Source organism: Osmerus eperlanus, chromosome 22 (genome assembly GCF_963692335.1).
Source record: "Osmerus eperlanus chromosome 22, fOsmEpe2.1, whole genome shotgun sequence".
NCBI classification, from domain to species: Eukaryota; Metazoa; Chordata; class Actinopteri; order Osmeriformes; family Osmeridae; genus Osmerus; species Osmerus eperlanus.
Window position 1 is genome coordinate 8,519,933 of NC_085039.1, and position 15,599 is coordinate 8,535,531.

The following is a 15,599-nucleotide window of genomic DNA, read 5'->3' on the forward strand; positions in this document are numbered from 1 at the left end:
TACAGAATCTCATTCACATCTTCTGTTTGCAAAACCTTCCCCCATATCCTCTTTTGTGCTCTAGCTGTATTTGTAATATTGATAAAGTTACTGTAGCCCCCTCTGTGAAATTCAACAGTCACATGGTTCTGAGGAGCTCCATTTAATGACTCTTTTCACAGATCTCTCTGCAATAAAGCTCTCTTGGCTGTCAAGATTTAGCCATCGCAGAGCACTTTGTACTACTTCGACCAACTGGCGTCAGTAAATGGCAACACCTATATAATTAGATTTGCTATCTACATGAACGCAGCATTCCATAATTACATACACATGTGGCCTTGAATACACTGCGAGCAATACAACTTGACATGCTCCGCCGTTTGGCTGTATAATCCGATTATCCCTTCACGTTCTAGTGGAAAGTAGCAATAGTTGTTTAATGAATACCTGATGTACCAATTTGTTTAACTTTTTTCCAGGCACCTGAATCCAGCTGTCACCCTCTTAACGGCTGTGAATGACAGACATTTGGAAATTTCCAAATGTCTGTCATAAACGACATGGGAACAACGATACATCTTAACATGATGACCTCAGGATCAGGCACGAAAATAATGAATCAAACGTTAAGGAAAGACCAATACAATATATTAATAAGTTAGGGCTTTTTTGTTGTTAAATCACACCCTTGTAAACTACAATACTAAAGAGTTGCATTTCCATTTTTCATCAATTTAAGGGCTTTTGTATAAAACAGGAATTTGTTATGAAATGCACAGAATCTAGGTTTCACTTTCGTGTAGCCTACTTTGATTTGTGTATATACATTTTTCCCAGAATAAGGATTATTAACCGGAACATATTCAAGACCGTAAACAATGTCTTTTTTTAAAAGGTGCGGAACCTTTGGAAAAAAAACAGTCATGAATATCAATCAGAAAGTATCTGCATATTCACAACACAAAATATTGAATCCACTGATCATTCATTTATCACAAATGCAAAAATAAAAAATAAATTGGCATATGCATATTGATATCAATATCAAATCTTGTACAAATGTTGTACAAATCCACTGCATGGATATACTCCATTAAGAATTATGGAGTTATTATTTATGGATTTCTGTAGCTTTGGGAGTAATGGGGCATTTTTAATATATGGTTCTTAAAACTTGAATGATATCCGGCTTACCAAATGTCAATGTTTACTTCCTACTTGACTCGCCTTGATATATAGGGGTGGATTTTATAACGATGTATATGATCTCTGAATGGATGCAGACTTAGGGATCTTACATCAAATGTGCCTGTGTCGATAAAGAGAAACAAAATGTGCAATAAATGGAAATGCCAACATTTTTGTTGAACAGTTTCAAAGCGATACAGAAAAATGTATCATCGACAAAGACCGTTCAAATGTACGATGTAATCACAACGTCATTTAGCAACAAATCGACCTGCCTCAAGCAACTTCCCCAGAAAATAGTTTGATGATTTCAGTGGCAGTAATGTAATTAAAGTTCACGGTTTATAACTGACAGGGTTAGTATATTCAAGTTGAAAATCACCACTTTTTACGACTGGTCGTCACATGGTGCTTCCGGAAACAAAGAGTCCGTTTTCATCCAATCAAAAAGCTGTTGCATTCGAATAATCTCTGGCTAGGTAAACTCCAGTACTCGTAGTTCCTCTGATGAGCAGTCAACTTTGACTAGCCATCTTATATGAGAACTACCAAAACTAGCTAGCTATCGTGTCTAGCTACAGTTGCTAGCAATAGTCTGTGAAATATTGTAGCAACCGAAATTGTTCAGCAATTAGATCGGATACGTTTTTTCAACTTGTTCTTTTCGACAGCTGTTTCATGGGCACCCAAGAAGAAGACAGAGGTAAGCAACAGCCAACGTTAGCCAAGCTAGATAGCTAGCCAGTGAAATCGCCTTTCCTGTCTTTGTTGGGCCCATTTTGACTTCCATCAGCTACAGTAGTTTAAATTATGCTTGCTTCAATAGCTTAGTTGGAATGAATCAAACTAGCTTGGTAAAGTAGTAGATGGTCTGGCGAGTTCACCATTAGCCACGGCAACATGTTACTGTACTCATCAGGTAGCTAGCCTAACTGTACAACTAGTACTAGAGCAAGACTTGCTGTCATTATGGATTGTGTTAACAACCTCAATGTTCTTAAGTGACTTCGCGAATTATCACGTTTTTGCAAGTTCCATGTGGAACGCTAACAAAAAGTACTGCCAGCTAAAGTCAACGTAGTTTGCCAACTGTGCTGTAGCCAGTAGTACTGGAAGCACAATACGCTCATTGCTCCCGCTATCAATCCCCGCGCACACTCCCTCTGCCTAACCGCTACTGTGAGCATGATGTAAACAATCAATCGGTGATGGTTGTTAGGTACTTAGTGTTCGGCGTTATGCTATTGTGGACGTTACGTCTTCCTAACAGAAGCTTCGAAAACATTGCAATGCCATGGTTGTTGACTTGAAATAGATGCATCTTGATACACCAAAGTACACGTAGGAAGCACACAAGAATAGCGTACATTGTAATCATATCACGTATCATCTATCTTCCATAGATTGGGTGGACGTGGCAAATGATCTCCTCAGCAAGTGTCACATAAACTTAAAGCTGAGGAAGGTGACTGACTGTGATGCCAGTGTTTTTGTAGCGTTGTATGAAGCCATCTTGGGAGAGAAAGTCCCGGGTAAGTTTTTTAATACTGACGAAAGTTTCCATTGTCCCCTACAGTTTGTGTTTAGCATTAATCTCGAGTATTGTTGGGGCCTCAAACGCCTCTTGTATATCAACACAACTATTTTGTTGGCAACAAGAACTATGTGTTAGCTTTAGTAGGAAATACATTTACATGAATATGCTCAGAATTTCAAGAATGCCCCAGCAGTCTTCTGCTTTAGGGTCATTAAACATGCCAGCACAGGACTGCTCTGGTCAATGAGAGCTTGTGTGAAAGTGTGGCTAAAGTGCACAGGGAAGTCTTTCGTAACTGTGTGTGTGTGTGTGTGTACGTGTGGACAGATTACATCGCTGCCCCTGGGAGTCAGGAGGATGACATCCACAATATCCAGTCAGTAATCGACTCCCTGGCCCTGGACTATCTTCAAATCAGCCTGTCCCACATCACAGGTAGGCAGCTTCCCGACTATAGCCCCTCACCCTTTACTGGTGATGGACACCTAACTACTACTTTGTTTGCTGACATCTCAGCCATTAATCATTGTGAAGATGAAAGCAAGTCAAGTGACTCCATTCAGTTATACCCTGAGGAACTGAAGCTAAATGGGTGTTAATGATCATCTCAGGAGTTGTGTTTACAAAGAAACGGCCTTATTCCAAATATACACAGACTTATTGTTTTCTTCAAATACACTATAAAAAGAAGGGAAGAAGCCTTGCTTCTGTAAAAGTACATTTCTGGTGGTTTTCTGATATTACAAATGTACTGCATGACCTGTCCACCCGATAATATTTTGTTGTCGTCTCTCCAGGTGAAAACATCGTCAGGGGCGACAAAGAATCAGTCAAGAACCTTCTGGAGATCTTTGATGGTCTGTTGGAGTACCTCACAGAGCAGATAAGCGAGGAGGAGTCACAAAATGGAGGTAGACATCTTTTCCCAACACATTTGCAACCATCCAAGCTATTTTGGTACAACTAAGAAGAGTAAAAACCTGTCTATAGAAGATGAGTTATTTAATTAGACCGAAACAAAAGGATATGTTTCCATCCGGCCATCGAGAGACACTTTCACTATATCGCGGGCTGGTGTTCTCGAACTTTCTGCCCAGTCTCCCATGTTGAACAGTAGTGGTTTCTCCCCTTCTCTCCAACCGAGGCCGTGTTTAGGTGAGGTCATCCGCACACATCAAGTGGACATAATGGCCCCTTAAACCCAGTTTGGCTGTGGGATCACTGGGCCCCATTCATCTGGCCTAGCTCTGCATGCCTGTGTGTCTGTGGTGCCCCACTGTCCATTGCCAAACACCAATTAGACTGTATCGACTAACTGCCAGTCCCTTCAAACGATGCAAACTGAAACAGGCTTGAGGGAAACACTTAGTTTAGGTCTAGGAGTAACAATCGCATCTGAAAAGAATTACTAGTAATGTTAAGTGTTCATGATTAGGTTTAACTATAAAGTTGTTTTGAAAGGTTTGGGGTTGCCAGGATATGTGCTTGTTGGAAAAACCCCTTCCAGTTAATGGTTTAGCATCATTTTCACTTTTGTAAAAGGTCAGTCACTTCTGCTTTTGGCACGCCAAGTTGCCTGAGTGTGTGTGTGTGTGCCCTTGTTTATAACAATGGCCGCTGTTGCCTGTTCTGCTCTGTGATTTGGTTTGGGACAAGACAGCCTTCTGACCTTTGGGCAACCTCACATGTACTGATTAAAGGCAGGCTGAAGGTCATCTCCGTTTATTCATTTTGACATCCTGTCAACATCTCACTCTCGACGTCATTTTGACTCCTAACCGACCCCTTAACCCCCCCCTCGCCGTCCCTTCTCCCCCCTCCGCAGAACCCAACGGTGCTCGCGTGGAGGAACTCCCCCAGGCTCCCCAGGCCGAGAACCAGGAGAACGAGGCCATGTTGGAGAGAGGGTCCCAGTCTTCCAGTATACAGTGAGTGTCTCCCCTCCCCTTACCCATGGACCCGCTCTGTACGCCGGCCAACTCTCCCCACACAGGGACAGTTGGTTGGACAGTTCATTCGTGGACGAGTAGCACGTTTTTTTTTAGCTCGTGTTTTTGGTTACTGAACGGTCAGGAAACCCCTTGGTAAAGTATTGGCACACTGGTATAGTCCCTCAACACTGAGCTGTCCTGTGACAGAGCGTGGCCGTCCTGTACATCCTATTGACAGACCCGGTTGCTCTGCGTTGTTTACAGTACATGTGTTAAAAGGTGAGGCGCTAAGCAATCACTGACGCAAGCGTCTTATCGCATGACCTCATCCACAGGCTGGCCTGGCCACAGCCCGTGCTTCGCTCAAAGTAAACACAGAGTGAATGACTCACAGGTAACAGGTTATGCAAATGGATGCCGCACCAGGAAGTCCACCGGCCAGTTTTGGAAAGGGGAATGCTTCAGGAATGCTTCACTTGGTATCACGGTACCTCTCTTGTCTGTCTCTGTGTTGATGGTGCGTATCTAACCGGAGGTCTCTTCCTGTCTCGCAGGTCTGCCGTCCAGTCGAGCAAACATTCCCTCCACTCCTGGAACGCGGAGGAGATCGGCTCGACCAATGAGCTCATTCAGCTGGGAGACTCCGCCCGCACGTTCACGGCCAAACAAGAAGGTGAGCCCCCCCCCCCCCTCCACCTCTCACTTCTGTCAGCTGATGACACTGACCGCGAAATGGCGGAACCGCCCCCCCCCCCGCCGTCGGGCTAATCAGACGGGTCCTCGATGCGAAATGCAGCTTTTCTCGTTTTTCCTGTCTCGTGCTCTTCGATCTTTCTTTCTCTCGCTCTGTGGAATGTCAGGCTCCTTTATGATGCGGTATGGGGTTAGTTTTCCTCTTGCGGAAGCTTTGCAAAGAAGAAGAAAAATAGAAAAGGAAAAAAAAGAATTGTGATTATGTCACCTTTTTTCCCCCCAGTTATTCTAACCCTTTATTCCTCATCACTTTCCGTTCTCTTTCCGTCTCTCCTCTCACTCACTCTTACTCTCTCACTCTCTCTCTCTCTCTCTCTCTCTCTCTCTCTCTCTCTCTCTCTCTCTCTCTCTCTCTCTCACTCACTCTCACTCTCACTCACACGCTACAATACATGTTAATGACCGTCTTCGACAATAGGCTGTATATTCCGCCTCATTGAAAGCTCCTTGTTGGCGTGGCCAACACAATAATAGTCTGCCACTCCAAGGCCAGACTAAGCTAATGAGGAGGATAGCGATGCTTAACTAAGCTTAGACTAGAAAGAAAGGAAAGGATTTGGATGCCTGAACAATTTCCTTTGGCCTTGTCGGTGGTGTGTTACATTCTCGTGAAATATTGATGAGCCTCCAAAGCCCTGATCTAACCCCGTCTCTCCCTCTCCGCGCCCGTTCTCCAACAGGAGAAGCTCCCTCCCAGCCCACGGTGGCCCCGGCCTCCCCGGACCCCCAGGCCACCCTCCTGAGGGAGCCCCTGCGCTCAGCCATCCCCCTCCAGCCCCCCTACCAGACCACCCCCCACAGGCCCGAGAGAGCCCCCCGCTCGCCTAGCCAGCCCCCCCTCGCCAATGGCCTCTTTCACGGGCACGCCGAAGAGGATGCAGTCCCTGTTACCACCGAGGTATGTTCGAACCGTGTCCTATTTCAGACTGTGTATTATATGCACAGCTATATACACAAGCTGACACTCAGACAGTCTGACCGATCATAAGGCTGATGCAATGTCTTTCTACAGCAGCTAAGCTTAGAGTCAGAGACACCGGAGTCAGAGAGACCGCTCAGGGTAGTCGCTTTCCCTTCCTGTTTTCTCTGAAACGCAAAACGCCATCAGGAAGGACGACTATGTGCTGACTCATAGACTGACTCGTAAAAACATAGTCATTCCTCCAACTGTTTTTGGCCAGTGAAGCGTTTTAACTCGGGGGAAGCCTGCATGCAGTGGCAAGCCGAGACACGTTTTCAAGACACAACATCTGTTTGTTATTCTCTAACAACCTGAGTCCTGCTCCCTATGGGTGTTAACGCGGAGTCGAACCATGGAACCCCGACGCGGACGACGCAAGTGTTTGGATCTCTTATCTGGACATCGAAAACATGACATGCACTAGAGGGGGTGGCAAACTTTCCAAATGAGTTCAGTGGGTTCACCAACCAAAATCGCGTCCATCCGGTCACGGTGACCCAGACGTTCACGTTCAGACCCCCTCGTCACCACCAAGGCCCCTCCCCCCCTCGTCCTCCTCCTCCCTCATTAGAGTGACCCAGGGGACCAGCCAGAGTTACACTGCGGGAAAACACACCTCCCCATGTCACAGAAACCGGAGGACGAAACCACACAAACCGAGCGCAAGATGAAGCCGGACACACGCACGCACGCATACACACACACACACACACACAAAGTGGAACTCTTTCAGGCTATGCTCTTTCATGAGACGGTTCTCCAGTGTTTTCTCCCCCTCGCCTAATAAACAAGGAGGCCTCTCTCTGTGTCTCTGTGGTCTTTGTCTGGGCCAAACCAGCCCTCTACATAATGAATGCTCTCTCTCTCTCTCTCTCTCTCTCTCTGTCTCTCAGTGCCCCAGGGTAGTGGCTGACACAGTTGTTACCAATGGGTTACAGTCCCCTGCCTCCAACCACTCTCCTGGTGAGTACACACACACACACACACACACACACTCATACACACAGCCCAACGACTTGGTTGTGTAGCCAATGGCAAGTTTATATAGAGAAATTGCGTGTTGCGTTAAAAAGTGTGATGTTTTTTTTTTCTTTTTTTCAGTGGAGAGTTTGAAGTCTGCGTCGAGAGCAGAGGAGGACATGGAGCAGCTGGAGGTGAGGACTGAATATACACACACACACACGCGCGCGTCTTTACCCTCATTGTAAATCCTAGATAAATGTGATACACAAATTCATATTCAGGATTGTAAACATTGTGAACGCTTCATCAGTAAATGTAGACTAGAATTCTGCCCGGTCACCACTCCGTAATCACGTCTAGAGGACATGTACTGTGTATAACCAGCTCGTACAGTTCTTGTTGCGTTCTCGTGTTGGGGGGGGGCCTCCTTACTGACGTTGTGTTCCTGCCTCCCAGCGGGCCGGCCCAGGGCCCCGGAGGGTCCTGTTCCGCACCCAGCCGGACGTGCTCTTCCTCAGCCTGCAGGAGGAGACGGAGGGCTCCCCGCCTCCGGACACGGAGGAGGAGGAGGGGGAGGACGAAGACCAGGAGGAGGAGGAGGAGCGGGGCCTGGCGGCACGCGGGCAGCGGGGAGGCCGCTCTCGCAGGGAGAGGACGGGGCTCGGGTAGGAGTGGCGAAGCTGTTGGAGCTGTTATGTCCTCAGGGTCCTTCGGCGTGTTTCTGGATTCGTCTGATTCCAGTGTCCGCCTCTGTAATGACTGTTTCCTCTCGGGGTGTCAGTCGGTACTGTTTGTTTGTTGTCGTTTTGTTTTTCCCTCACTTTAATTACTTACCCACCCCTCCCTCCCCTTTTCTCTCCCTCTTCCCCCCCCCCCCCCCCACCCCCTCCCTGCCTGTGCAGTGGTAACAGGCCAGCAGAGTGTGTCGAGCCTGGCTCCTGGCGCACACAGAAGAACAGAAAGGCAGAGCAGGAGTTGCACCACATGTCTGAGAAACTGTCCCGGCGGCTGGAGGAGCTGGACGAGGTGCGTGAGAGGGCGTCGGGCGCACAAGAGGCTTGCTAGCCGTGTCATAGCATAGCAACGTGCAAGAGACATTTGTACAGTGTTTTCCGTAGGTGTATATGAGAGAGAGAGAGAGAGAGAGAGAGAGAGAGAGAGAGAGAGAGAGAGAGAGAGAGAGAGAGAGAGAGAGAGAGAGAGAGAGAGAGAGAGAGAGAGAGAGAGAGAGAGAGAGAGAGAGAGAGAGAGAGAGAGAGAGGGAAAGAGAGGGAAAGAGAGGGAAAGAGAGGGAAAGAGAGGGAAAGAGAGGGAAAGAGATCGGAAAGAGATCGGAAAGAGATCGGAAAGAGATCGGAAAGAGATCGGAAAGAGATGAGGAATAAAGGGTTAGAATAACTGGGGGGAAAAAAGGTGACATAATCACAATTCTTTTTTTTCCTGACACCTGAGATTCATCATTTTCTATCGATCACAGAAGGATTGTTTCCTGTGTGTGTGTGTGTGTGGATCCAGATGTTGAAGAGAGCCCTGGGTGAGAGTGGAGAGTCGGGTGAGGTCAGAGAGGAGGACAAGGAGTCTCACCACAGCGACAGTGTCATGGAGTGTCGCAGGAGAGACCCACAGAGACCCAAAGGTACACACACACACCACTTGACCACAGACTCATCCTCACACACAACCACAGAGAGCCAGCGTCCTCACCCCGACCCCTCTCCAACCCGTTCCCTCCCAGGCACTCGCCGCGCCCCCCCCAGCCCCCCGCACGCGCTCCCTCTCCCCCTCCCCTCCTCGGTGCCGGCGCTCCCTGCAGGGTCAGCTCGAGGGCGTCGCCAGGGAGACGGAGAGCTCCAGCGCGCGGAGACGCACGCCCGCCGCTCGCTCCCGCCGGCGGGAGCTCCGGCAGAGGCGGAGCCAGGACTCGCACACCCAGGTGAGCCTCGGTGCCCACGCTGGAGCCACGCAGGTCCTGGAACACACGGGTGTTGTAGTCTCAGTGTTCTGCATGAGACGCGCGCTCTCTCATGACATGGTCTCTCTCTCTCCCCCCCCCCATCTCGCTCTCCCTTTTCCTCTTCCTTCCTCTGTCTCTTCCCTCTATCTTTCTCTCTCTCTTTCTCTATCTCTCTTTCTCCTTCCCCCCTCCCCTCCTCAGCTGGTGGAGAAGGCGTATGAGGAGGAGCTGAAGAGGTACGAGGAGAGGGAACGCCTCAACATCACCAAGGAGAGGCTGAGGGCGCAGGAAGCGGTGAGACACTGTGCCATGTGACAGGAGGCCGTGAGACACTGTGCCATGTGACAGGAGGCCGTGAGACACTGTACCATGTGACAGGAAGTTGTGAGACACTGTGCCAAGTGACAGGAAGCCGTGAGACACTGTACCATGTGACAGGAAGCCGTGAGACACTGTGCCATGTGACAGGAGGCCGTGAGACACTGTACCATGTGACAGGAAGTTGTGAGACACTGTGCCAAGTGACAGGAAGCCGTGAGACACTGTACCATGTGACAGGAAGTTGTGAGACACTGTGCCATGTGACAGGAAGCCGTGAGACACTGTGCCACGTGACAGGAAGCCGTGAGACACTGTGCCACGTGACAGGAAGCCGTGAGACACTGTGCCACGTGACAGGAAGCCGTGAGACACTGTGCCACGTGACAGGAAGCCGTGAGACACTGTGCCACGTGACAGGAGGCCGTGAGACACTGTGCCATGTGACAGGAAGTTGTGAGACACTGTGCCATGTGAAATCAGTGTTCTGCGTCAGTAGAATGAGTAGGCGATTTGAGGACCCCGTACAAGTCAAGCTAGGATGAACATGGAAACATCAAACTGATTCCCATGCTGGTCTTTAAACTAGCGTGTGTGTGTGTGTGTGTGTCTAGGAGCGGGAGTACAGGGAGGCCATACTGAGGGACGCCCCCCCCCGGACCCCCAAACCAGCCAGACTGACGACGCCCCAACACCGCTCGCCAAGGACGCGGTCCAGCCTCACTCCTGGCCGCAGGCGTCACGAGAACATGAGAAGAGCCGCTCCAAGTAAGACCCCCTGACCCCACCCCCCTGACCCCACCCCCCTGACCCCACCCCCCTGACCCCTTAACCCCTGTGCTACGTCAAGAAAGCAGCTGAACACTCTTCTCCCTCTTTCTCCCCTCCCTCCCTCCACCCCCCAGTGAAGGTGCAGGACAACGACCTCCTGCCCCAGCTCCTGGAGGAGCTGCCCCACCTGCACCTCTCCCCCCACGCCCTGGGCCGCATGTGGGAGCAGCAGCTGGGCCAGGTGGAGCGCCTGCACTCCCTGGCGGAGGCCCCCCGGGCGCCCCGCAGTAAGCTCACCAGCAAGGTAGGGGGCGCCACTCTCTCACCCACACTCGGAACGGAACACAACCCAGGAGGAAACGACCGACAGACTGGGGGTCGTTTAGAAGATTGTTTATGAACGATATAACACTGGGAGTTTGTCGACTTCTTATTACCGCGTGTGTGTGTGTGTGAATATTAGACACACACACGCTCTTTGAGTGGTACCTTCATACTCTGTGTTCTTCGGTAAGATGTTAAAAGGGGATTCAGCGGGGCTTTAAGGCGTGTGTGTGTGTGGAGGTGAAGGAGGCATGCTCATGGTGTTGGGCTGGGTGTGTGGAGGTGAAGGAGGCATGCTCATGGTGTTGGGCTGGGTGTGTGGAGGTGAAGGAGGCATGCTCATGGTGTTGGGCTGGGTGTGTGTGGAGGTGAAGGAGGCGTGCTCATGGTGTTGGGCTGGGTGTGTGTGGAGGTGAAGGAGGCGTGCTCATGGTGTTGGGCTGGGTGTGTGGAGGTGAAGGAGGCATGCTCATGGTGTTGGGCTGGGTGTGTGGAGGTGAAGGAGGCATGCTCATGGTGTTGGGCTGGGTGTGTGTGGAGGTGAAGGAGGCTCATGGTGTTGGGCTGGGTGTGTGTGGAGGTGAAGGAGGCGTGCTCATGGTGTTGGGCTGGGTGTGTGTGGAGGTGAAGGAGGCGTGCTCATGGTGTTGGGCTGGGTGTGTGGAGGTGAAGGAGGCATGCTCATGGTGTTGGGCTGGGTGTGTGTGGAGGTGAAGGAGGCGTGCTCATGGTGTTGGGCTGGGTGTGTGTGGAGGTGAAGGAGGCGTGCTCATGGTGTTGGGCTGGGTGTGGTTCCCCCAGGTGGAGGAGGCGCAGAGGAGACACGACCTGCTGGTGGAGATCATCCACAGGGAGCAGGAGCACAACCGACGCCTGGTGAGCCCTCTCACCCCCCCTTGCCCCTCTCACCCCCCCTTGCCCCTCTCACCCCCCCTTGCCCCTCTCACCCCCCCTTGCCCCCGGGCTTTCACAGTCTGATACCTCATGTCTTTTACACACTAATGTCCCTCTCAAACACGCACGCTTAGTCCCCTCCTCCAAGCCTGTGTTCCTCCCGCCTCCAGAGGGACTTCAAGGAGCGAATCCAGCAGCAGAAGTCGGCCCGGAGCCAGCTGAGAGACCAGAGGCAGCAGATCGCCCGCGCCAAGAAGTACCACAACGACTACCACGTCCAGCACCGTGCCCGCATGATGAGGGCGCGCACCAAGGAGGAGCGGGTGAGACTGCCTGCCGTGCTGGGTCATCGTGAGGGGGGCTTGTGTGACGTTCTCTGCCGGTCCTGGTGGTGTGTGAAGGTTGCGTGACGGTCGGTTGTGGTTGCGGTCCAGATGTTTAAGCAGGTGTTTGAGGAGGGGCTGGACTTGCAGAAGGCTCGCCTCAGGGAGCAGAGGGCCTACGCCAAGGAGCAACGTCAGGAGCACCACAGACGCCACCGAGACCAGATCCAGTCTATGGAGAACTACTACAAGGACCAGGTAGGATGGACACACACATACTGTATACACACGCGCACAGGCAGGTGAGGGCAACGCTTGACTTACAAACATTTATGTTTCAGTTTTCGTTGCTGGCGGAAACTCTCGCTCAAGAACGGCAGGAGATTCAAGTGCGGAAGAAGGCGCAGGAGAAGGTAAACATCCCTGAAGACGACAATCGGCATTCTTAATTACCCAGCATTTCTCTTGAAAGAAATGGTTCCGATCGAATAGAATCCATGTGTTCTCACTGTGTGTGTGTGTGTGTTCTCCTCAGGCTCTTCAGAAGATGAAGAGAGAACTCCGTTCCAAGATGGAGCGGGAGATCGGCGAGCTGCAGAAGATCATCATCCAGAACGATGACGAGGACTACTTCCGCGACCTGGAGGTCAAGAGGTTACGGGGTCGTGTGCAGATGGCATCCTTCCAGTACAACACCAGCTGTTTACACTGACCTCAGCGGTTAACTACGTATAACTCCTAACTCCATTTAACTTGGCTGCTAAAAACAAACTCGGTACTCTTGGACCAAGTCCTCTTCCATTGTTTTAGATACTTGATTATTTAAAAGTTTTTAAAAGAATGACTTCTTCACTGTGTTTTTGGTGTGCTGTTGCAAATACGACTAGTTAGAAAATGTCTGGTACTTCCTTCGCCAAAATGGGACCATCCTGAAATCGGGATGCAACACTAATAGCGAGAATGATTGTGTTGAATGTCAGACCAGGACGAGATTATTAACTCCACCGTTTTCCCTTTAAATCAAAGCAGAATGTCTTCCGTAGCTTTTTTTTAAACATGTCAGTGGATTATTTATTTGATTGTATTGTTGTGTGTTTTCTATGGTAATTGACCCAACCTGTTGTGATTATCTGATGCTGTTAATCCCAAATAGATGTTAATGTCCCTGTCCCCCCCCCCCCCACATCCATGGTGATTGTACTAACGAACACACCAGTGTTGTAGCCTTCAGAGAACAGGGCTGGGTCATGTAGGAACATGACATCATGACAACACGATTACATAGGTGCAACAATGTTATATGCACCTTCTGCCTTTCCTGTGTTTTGGGTATAACGTCATGTGAACCCGTGATAATGTCCCATCAGTGTTGTACTAGTGACGCGAGCCTGTTAGTAGCTCCGTGGGCGTACGAGCACCGCCCACTGTGGCTCAGTGACCAGATGAAGGTGTTGAGGCAGGTACAAAGAAGACACAGTGACACCGATGTTTTTATGAAACATAATGCTGCGAGTTCCAAACAGCATCGTTTATTGCTCTCATTTTCTGCAAGAGGGTACAAGAGTTTTTTTTAAATTTTTTAGTTATTTTTTTCATTAATATTCCGCTTTTTATTTTTCTTATTTACAGGTGTCAGTTAAAGCTCACAGAGCAGATGGTGTGAAAACTAAACACACACACTGTAATAATAAATACAAAAACAGACTGGAAATAAAAATGTGGAAATAAAAACAGTTTTTTTTTGTTTGTAAAATGTTTAAGTATTTTTTTTTTTTAAGACAGCTTTTTGCAAATTTAATCAGAACTCATTTACACACGCACGGAAAACGTTTACTTACATACACGCGCGGAGAAGGGAGTACATCTCAGCCTCTGAAGTCGCACTGATCGGTCGGCTACATGTAGAAGTAGCGCTAAGCGAGTGGAACATGCTACAAAGCAACCGGCTACAACACAGTCCATGCTGTCCCCTCTTCCATCCAGACACACCAGTTTCATTATCCCCACAGAAGTCCACAACGTTAGATGCAAATGGCAGAAGCGGAGAGGAAACAGTGTGTGCACTGGACATGTTAAAGTGTGCATATAACGTGTGTGTGTATATACTGGATATCTACACAAAAAAGTCAATCAGTCCATTAACTATTTGGTAAATAGAAGGAAGTTTCTGATTATAACTCGCAAATCTAAAGTCTGCGTGTGCAAAAAAAAAAAAAGTATAGTTTAATGCATTTTTATTCTGTGTTCCTGTCAGGTGAAAAGGTAAAATGTGTCATGAGTCGCTTGTGACCAATAGTCTGTGCTGTACAAAAAGCACCGTTTAGGATACTTCAATATTCTCTCTGGAGAAGCTATGGCTTCACCGTAAAAAAAAAAAAAAAAACACTGGAAAGAGAGATGGGTCTGTGTATGCGTGTGAATTTTCAGTAAGAAAACAGTCCATGGTCGTAGTCGATTGCTATTTGACAGGCAGCATATTATAGATATATATATATATATATATATATATATATGTATATATATATATTTATAAAAAGGAAAAAACAACATTCACCAGAATTTTCGCATGTCAACACACATTTCGCTTGTTGGGACAAATAATTGCAAATAAATACACGCTTTAGACGTCCATTCATGCAGGGCTGGGGGTGGGGGCTCAGGAGGGGGGGGTGGGGGTGGGGGAGAGCAAACGTCCCAGCCTGGGGTCGGGGTGGTGGGGAGGGTCAAAAGTTAAAGGTCACGCCCTCGGCTCTCCCTCAAGGAGAGGGTCACAGGTTGTACTCTCTTGACAGGAGCTTGCGTCTGTTCTCTCTCCCCCCTTCGCATGTCGCCCTCGTTAAGGTCAAAGACAGGACGTTGACTTCACCTGAGAATGCAGAGAGGTCTGGGACACCCGACATGCTGGCACGTCGTCAAACAGACGGGACAAAGCCATATACAAAATAAGTATATATTTTTACATGTACATACTCAGAATTACAGGTGTGTATATATATATATACTTTTCGTTTTTCCTGTATATTTCCACTGTTAATGGTTGGAATAAAACAAGGTATATGTGTCTTTTTTCTAAATGTGAAGAAAGCACTTCCTGTCGCTCGCCCTTCGAGTTAATAAAGTGCTCTAGAGAGGGAAGGAGAGAAGAAAACCCCTTGAAGGTGGGTGTCAGTCACTCAGGAGACGCAGACATGCTCCTGTGAAATTGCTTTGAAGCGCCCTGCCTGAACCTGGCCCCTGGGAGCCGCTTACGGGCGAGTCTCCACGCTGTGACCTCACTTCCTCCACTGGCCCCCTCAGCTTCATCTGCACTCGACAAAAGGTGAAGTCAAAATGGTGGCTGCTTCCTGAAGGGGGCAGGGAGGGGGGGGGGGGGCAGCCACACTATTGAGATTCAGCCCAGGTATACAGGCTTTGGGGCGACGGCGGCGGCGCAGTTAACGCTCTAGCACAAAGTGAATACCACGTCACCTAGCAACAGGAGGGCGCTTCGGTAGGCCGGGCGATCCGACCGGGGTTTTTTTTTGTTGACGTTTTTTTCCCCCTCGACGGAATTCCACCTTGCACTCGCGAGTCCTCCTGCTCCCGCACGCTCCGTCGTTGCCGCTCTCTCACGTGCGCGTGCACACACACGCACAGGTGGATGATGCAATGGTGACGCTGTGGCGGACGAGTCGGGCGGTCGCTTGCCTTCATGTCGGTC

General features: G+C 49.3%; 2 protein-coding genes across 2 annotated transcripts in view; one reads left to right on the plus strand and one right to left on the minus strand.

Annotated features, from left to right (window-relative positions):
- The first annotated feature begins 1,529 nt into the window (after positions 1-1,529).
- LOC134008896 (centrosomal protein of 95 kDa-like) lies at positions 1,530-14,412 on the plus strand. Its single transcript, XM_062448482.1, is given in 22 exon segments — positions 1,530-1,873; positions 2,574-2,702; positions 3,035-3,142; positions 3,505-3,618; positions 4,533-4,635; positions 5,193-5,311; positions 6,072-6,289; positions 7,246-7,315; positions 7,454-7,506; positions 7,772-7,980; positions 8,218-8,341; positions 8,831-8,951; positions 9,051-9,206; positions 9,208-9,248; positions 9,471-9,563; positions 10,202-10,355; positions 10,493-10,662; positions 11,484-11,558; positions 11,747-11,899; positions 12,011-12,157; positions 12,241-12,312; positions 12,435-14,412. Coding segments are annotated over 22 exon segments (2,631 nt in total). The 5' UTR covers positions 1,530-1,848; the 3' UTR covers positions 12,612-14,412.
- smurf2 (SMAD specific E3 ubiquitin protein ligase 2) overlaps positions 13,428-15,599 on the minus strand; it is a 48,147-nt gene continuing 45,975 nt past the window's right edge. Inside the window, 1 exon segment of the mRNA XM_062448481.1 lies at positions 13,428-15,599. This exon segment is cut by the window's right edge and continues 1,100 nt beyond it. The gene's annotated coding sequence lies outside the window, so the exon portion shown is untranslated.